At 41.1% G+C, this 7,087-nt stretch overlaps 1 protein-coding gene across 5 annotated transcripts; it reads left to right on the top strand.

Moving 5' to 3' along the window:
- Positions 1-298: 298 nt before the first annotated feature.
- Positions 299-6,804, top strand: LOC106177535 (lewis-type alpha-(1,3)-fucosyltransferase). Of its 5 annotated transcripts, none has more exons than XM_013560340.2 (2): positions 299-649; positions 5,087-6,804. In XM_013560340.2, the coding sequence occupies exon 2, from the start codon at positions 5,498-5,500 to the stop codon at positions 6,629-6,631; it is 1,134 nt and encodes a 377-aa protein (XP_013415794.2). In that variant the 5' UTR covers positions 299-649; positions 5,087-5,497; the 3' UTR covers positions 6,632-6,804. The 5 variants fall into 5 exon arrangements, with proteins under 5 accessions (XP_013415794.2, XP_013415797.2, XP_013415795.2 ...); XM_013560343.2 differs by lacking the exon at positions 299-649 and adding an exon at positions 940-963; XM_013560341.3 differs by lacking the exon at positions 299-649 and adding an exon at positions 1,681-1,852.
- Positions 6,805-7,087: the final 283 nt, after the last annotated feature.

Consider the following 7,087-nt stretch of genomic DNA (forward strand, 5'->3'; position numbering starts at 1 on the left):
GTTAGTCACAGCCATCAACGAACCATAAAATTTCAAACAAAGCTGCATGTACATGATACATTATGTCGCATAGGGCTTCTGTAATACGAAACCGCGGCTGAATCAGGGACAGGCGGTTTCACAAGGCGCACAAAGGTAGAGCGTTGAGAGGACACGGACAGCCCACCCTACGTTGGATTCGTACAGGTCAGGGCTAAATGGCGTAAGTGGGTCAAAATCTAGGACTGGGCTAACCTGTACAAGTCTATGGAAACTGGACTAATGTAATTTGCCTGATCCTCAATCACGCCATACCTAACCAGCACCACATAAAGCAAATAAGTTTTGTCTGCCGCGTGGCGAGGCCCCGCTTTGACAGCCTGGTAGCGAGCGTATACATCAAAGTCTCACTGAGCCCGGAACACAATCAGTGAGGTGGACTGGAAGGTGGCGGGCGTGGATTCAGGTGTGCTGGGTCCCGGGAATTTGTTTAACAAAATCGTGGGTTTTTCTGTTAACACTACACCGAGTACACATAGACTATGTGTCCTGAGTACATGAAGCACTGAACAATACTCAGCCATGCCAGAAGTTCTTACATACTCGGTTATTGTTTGCCAATATAGGATGATATCAAGATCGATGGTATGAACAGTTGGCCTAGGCGTCGGTAAGTGCCATTATAATGCCCTGTCGATAAAATGCTAGCGAGCGGATTTTGACCGATGTACATGTAGCTCACGTTTTCTTTACCCTCTACCAGGGCCACAGATTGATTTTTTTCACTAGATATCCGTTGACATTCCTCTAGATAAATGGTGGTACTTTTCTGGACTGCATTTTGTCACGTTAGATAAAAGTGCACATAATTATCTGCGATCCTGATACGGATACGTTTTCTTCCTTGTAATCCACACACAGCAACAAGTGGGACGGAATTCATTGTGCATATTCTAAAGGTCTAGTCGCTGAACTAAATTACAGGTAAACAACGTTATTATGGGGCCTCTGGCGTTCATAAGCAGGCTCTTAGTACAGGAAACGTTTTTTTATCCAAACTGAATGGCCTTTAAATAATTACAATACAGTTAAGGCTTAAAAACTGCGTCTGATGGCCGAGTTGCACAATACCGTACATGTGTACACTAATCGGTAAGCAAGCAGACAGTAGATTTAATAGGAGAGTAAGTAAGCGTAAATGTCACGAAATGTGCACTGACTTTGATCGACATGGCAGTCCAGCTTCTGGGTTTATAAAGATAGGAATAAACTCACAGAGGAAACAGAAGTTGTTATGGCATTTGCGGCATTTTACTGGCCCTTGTCCGTGTAATTAAACAATTACAGGTGCGAGTTGACAGCCTGGGCGACCAGTGCCAATATTATTCCCCTTCCCATATTGATTGGTATTCGCCAGGCCCTCAAGCACATACATCAAATATACATTTAGATATATACAATAAAACTGGCTGCGCAGTTATTATATAACGTGCTCATATGCGGGTGTATTTTGTTTACCAAATATAATGGTTGGCCAGGTGAAACAAAGCAAGCGGAGGCCTGCTTTGCTTATCGAATCAACCAGTGGATTCGGTGAAGCAAAGTAAACTGCTGTGCGTACGATTCAGTATTTCAACGGTTTCTCAAGTCAGTGGGGCATGTTTCCAAGAGCCATATACTACCGTGTTATATCAAGAAAAAGGGAATACAAGGTACCTTCAATCTTGTTTAACACTGTGCTAGGTAGGATGCACACTTGTGGACGATGGGGGAGGTCTCTCGTAAGTTGCTGTTGAAATTCTTGAGTGAATCGACCTCAGTTCACCCTTATAGTTTCGGAGGTCACTGGAAACTCATTGCAGAAACAACAAAGGTATGATGATAATTGAGATGCGAGTTTATTAGTGATCTTTGACATTGAGGGTGTATCTACGAGTCTTTATATAACGCTGTGCATTCCCCTTACATCGTGATGTACTAACTAGTTAAATTTGAGACCAAGATAACTGCGATCGATTGATATATGTCATCTACCATTAAAGGGCCTCCTCACGGTTCTAGCAGTTACAAAATATATATGTTGCAGAACTTCAACTGATTTTGTAGCAGCTAAAAGGACCTCTGGTATAGAGTAGGATAAATACCGGTAAATATATACAGGGCAGAGCAAGCAACTCTTCACCATTCAATGCTTCACCGTTCATGACGTCGGTGAGTTTTCTTTACTTTTAACACAAATCTGCCTCTTGATAGCCGGGTAAAGGTTTTCATAATGCCAGACAAGGTGGTTGTCAACAACTGAATGACTACATGACAAACACAGACATGACGCTTTGGGGCTATGTACAGTTGTGAAGGTGTTATTAGAGGCCTAATAATGTTATCAAGCTCGGCGAGTCGATCGAAAAAACCCACCGAGCACTGCAGTGCAAATACTTTGATACTACATGTGCGAATGAGGCGGTGGCCTCACTATAGTGTGCCCTGTCTTTAGAGGACGATTAGTGAAAACTATTTAGCCGATTTGCTTTGTCAAATGCCCTGATGCTGTTTTGTAAAGAGCACAAAACGAGGTCCCTGACAATACATATTGATGTTTTATTGTCACGAGCACATATTTTTTTATAATAATTAATGACCTAATTTAAAACTACACAGGTGTGTTTGCTTACAGCCAGCCGTATAAAAAGGTAACATGTAAAGCTATATACGTATACTAAAACTGATAGCGCACTTAAACACACACACACACACACCAAGTTCTATGACATAAGGCCGCTTTCAGGTTTTTGCAAGTCACAAAGGACTGTCGACTATTTATTATGTGACGGATGTGAAGAAGTAGGAGCACTAGGGCAATGATTTCAGCTTAGCCCCATGGGTTTTCCCTTCGTCCACGCGGCCTATTGAGTTCGATTCACCGGATCAAATGCTTATGTTTCTCAAGCGAACAAGTTTTGCCAACATTCGATCGATTATAAATGCTCATTTTGAGACTTGGCTAAACGTAGATAATATTTAGAGGGCAGCTGTACTAATATGATGATATATGCACGGTATGTAGGTGGTGATATTTTTCAAGATAACACCTCTAATGCTAAAGGTAAATGATAGGTTCATGTACACTCGAACAAGGCCTTGATTAGTGACATTTTTCTCTAGCTCACGAATACAGCAGGTCAAGCTTTATGCTCCGAGGGGTTTTATTGTAGACTTCTAAGGGCCGTTCTGCCATTTAAAAAGTATGAAGATGTGAGAGACGGATTGTACGAGAAGGACGGACCCATCTCCATTGTAAACACAACATACTAGTTCATCTAAATAAACAAAAGCATGGGATATCGAGCCGTAAACCAGGTCACAGGGGAAATGAAGGTTATCGCGCGTAAGAGACAGATTAAAACGTGATTTTGCAGGTAGATGAGGCTACCACGCGTTAACTGCGGATGAAAAAACGAGTGACTCGAATTGAATTAGATAGGAAGGGAATCCCACAGGGATATATGCTGCTGGTGGTGATAATATAGTTATAGTCACCTGGCGGTAGTCTGTTGCCAATGTTTTATGATCCACACCTGTAAGTACACCGTAAATATACCAGACGCTAGTGTCTGAGAATAACGTGCATTTGTAAAGACTGTAAAGGCAGGCGGTTCATTAAGATAAACACACGGCAAAGTTACATTGACACCGCCTAACAAGAATGACGTTGAACCAGGTACGTTCGAGGTAGTCTGTCAGCGGAATAAATAAGATACAGAATGTAGGTCATTTTTCAAAGTGAAAATTGTAGTATAACATGACACGGGGAGCGGTGTATCTAGGCCAGGGCTGGAAAGGCACAGTGCCCTGGGAGCCTTGTAAAGGGGGTGCCTCTGAGATTTAACGTCACCGAAAGGCGCTAATGTAATTTTTACCTCCGCCAAGGAGGTTATGTTTTTGGTTCCGTCATTTTGTCTGTCTGTCTATCTGTCTGTCTGTCTGTTAGCAACATCACAGAAAAAGTTATGGACCAATTTTGATGAAATTTTCTGGAACTGTCAGAAGTGGGCCAAGGAACAGATGAATAGTTTTTGGTGGTGATCCGGATCATTAATCAATCAATAATCAATAATCAAAAATAAAAAAACTAAATCATTATAGAATGAAAATTTAGGGGTGAAACGGCATTGGGTGGAGACTTTGCCGCCTTGGCGGAGGTCTGTGCTCTCGGAGAGCTTTTCTAGTTATGTAGTGCAATGATTTGCTGACAAAAAGTCCAACGGAATAAAATTAACTTTTTGAGATGATTTCTTGCTTAAGGTTTTTTAAATAGGAGTCATGTGTTTAGATGTGCGTAATTTCAGGTCTTTGTTTTCGGCGTTTTTTCCGAAGACAAGCCTACGCTCCTGCATGAAGGCCTCTCGGTGACGTACATGTAACTGAAGGGAAAGCGGTTCTCGTGAACGGTTTTAACACACCACGAAAGGCCTAACGTTTTGTAAAAGAAAAGTTGTGGGTGTTTTTCATTACCAGAATGAATATTTGATATTGTTGGCTGCAGTAAGTCGCTCAATATTTTTGTCGTTAAGGTTATCACGGTCGAAAAATCAGTATTGACATATGTAATAGTGTTTATTTAGAACGAGTCATGTGTAAAAACGACCAAGTCATTATAGTTATTTCATATTTCGAGGTATCTTACAAATTCCACCCTGCGTGTCAGAGGACACTGGGAACTCACCTCTTTATTATCAGTATTCCTCTGATGTTTCCAGCACTCTGAAATTCAGGGTGACAAAATACAAACGTGGCTGGATAAATGACAGCGCTGATCACCCGGAGGCTTGAAAAAACAAACAGCAAATTTTGGTGACATGATATCAGCACGATAGTTTAAACTACACAACGACTGTGTTTGAAATGCCTAAGCCATAGCGTCAGCTGTTCTAACTTTTTTGTCCACGCACCCATATTATTAATAGAGGCTGTCATGTGTTCGTCGGAAAAAACAGAACTCAATGTCGACCTTCTGCTAAAGCTTTTGTCTTATTTTTTCATTTATTTCTATTCTTATTCAGTTAAATTGCATAATCTGAAACTACTATTTCCTTACTTGTTATTTCAGGATTACTCGTCTCAAAGTCAAGTTTTCATCTTTAAAAAGATAACAGACGGAACACCTGACGAAAGTTGGCAGTTCTTCTAATTCCCTACCAGGAAATAGTAAGAAGATCAAAGCGATTGAAACAGAATCGTCCTCCAGACGGCGACTCTATAAAACTGAGTGCAACCACAAACTACGTGACTTGGGACAAATGCTCTCTCCTTGTAAGCGAGTGCATGCGATTAAAGAAAGAAAACTCGTTGGATTAATTGTTCTGTTTAGCGGATAAGATTAGACTTTTATTGAAAAACAAATTCTTTGGGGTCATCATATTATTCCTGCAGAACAAGCGTGCTGTTCACTCGTGTCGTGTCGTAAAACGATAGCCGTGCTTCTCATAAATGCTGTAGAGATACATCCCGTCACCAAAGAATGGATCGCAGAACCTTGAGAGGGGCTCGTAAGTGGCTATTTTACGGATGGATACTAACATCCGCCGTGCTTATGTATCTATACCTCTCGTCATCAGCATCTATGCCGAATAAAGCCGGTTATACGGAACTGTCAAATTTACTTCGATTCCGGATTATTCTTTTTTGGAACGATCAAAATAACGTCTACGGACTCCCGTGGTACGCAAATGACCAAATCTTTGGGCCCGACTCCGAATGTCCGACGGCTGCTGAAGGAGGGTGCTGGTTTACCAAAGACAGGCGATTTTTGGAGATAGCCGATGTGATCATATTTAACATTCCAGAATATAACTGGAGGAAAGAAGAAGTTCCGAAGTTTCGGTTACCCCATCAACGTTGGGTGATGTGGACTCACGAGAGCCCGTGCTACAGCCCTCCTCCTGGGCCTAATTGGGGTGGTCTGGAAAATAAGTTCAATTGGACCTTGACATACAGAAAGGATTCGGATATATTTTCGCCTTATGGTTATATAGTGAAACGGGACCCTCCTTTGAATCGAGATTTTGTCGAGGTGGCGAAAAAGAAAAAGAAGCTGGTGGCCTGGATGTCTAGCCATTGTCCTGTTTCCAGCAAGCGGGACGAATACGTCAAAGAGCTCCAGAAGTACATTCCTGTTGATATTTACGGTTCGTGTGGAACGCTCAAATGTGGAAAGGAGAAAGACAGCGACTGTTTAAAAATGATAAGTGACACATACAAATTCTATCTCTCATTTGAAAACAGTATTTCGACGGATTACGTTACTGAAAAGTTTTACAAAATGGTAGACTATGACGTCGTTACAATATTGCGTGGTGGCACAGACTATTCGCGGCTGGACTTTCAAAAGGAATGGTACATTAGCACGGGAGATTTTAAGAGCCCAAAAGAATTGGCCGAACATTTGAAAAAATTGGACGCCAATGTCGAAGAATATGCCAAGCTTCTGAACTGGAAAAATCATTATACGAGTAAAAAACGTCCGTTTGATAAACGATTTTGCGAGTTGTGCCGTCGAGCAGACGATCCAAAGGAGCCAATTAAATGGTGGACACGTGATCAACTCGTAAAATGGTTTTGGACGGACGAATGTAAAGCCCCGACGGACATGTAAATAGTTGCCCTAGTCAGTATATTCTCATCTGACTGTGATATTTTGTAAACAAAACATATTGTTAATATCACAAAGTATTATTTTGTCAGCATTAAAAACTAATTTGGGGGATAATATTTTTCTTTATTGAATGGTACATGTGGTTTCACAATAATAAACATGTCAAGTTTGAACGCGAATTTTTTTCTTTTTAGTCGCATCTTTCTCTTGTAACTGACATCTATATAGGGTTGATTTACTTCCTACACAACATAGTCCTTTTATTTTACGGTGCCATGGATAAATTTGCCCACGGATAGAAACATAATCTTTCATTAAATTGCTCTTTCGGATACCAAGGTTTCTATTTCCTTTTGGCGTTTTTTCACATTTCCCATTAACTCCGAGATATGTTTGCAGCATTATAGAACCATAACTTCATAGATAACGTTAAAATAGTTCCCTTGAAGCAGGTAG

Source organism: Lingula anatina, chromosome 3 (genome assembly GCF_051362555.1).
Source record: "Lingula anatina isolate TDL-2025a chromosome 3, LinAna3.0, whole genome shotgun sequence".
NCBI classification, from domain to species: domain Eukaryota; kingdom Metazoa; phylum Brachiopoda; class Lingulata; order Lingulida; family Lingulidae; genus Lingula; species Lingula anatina.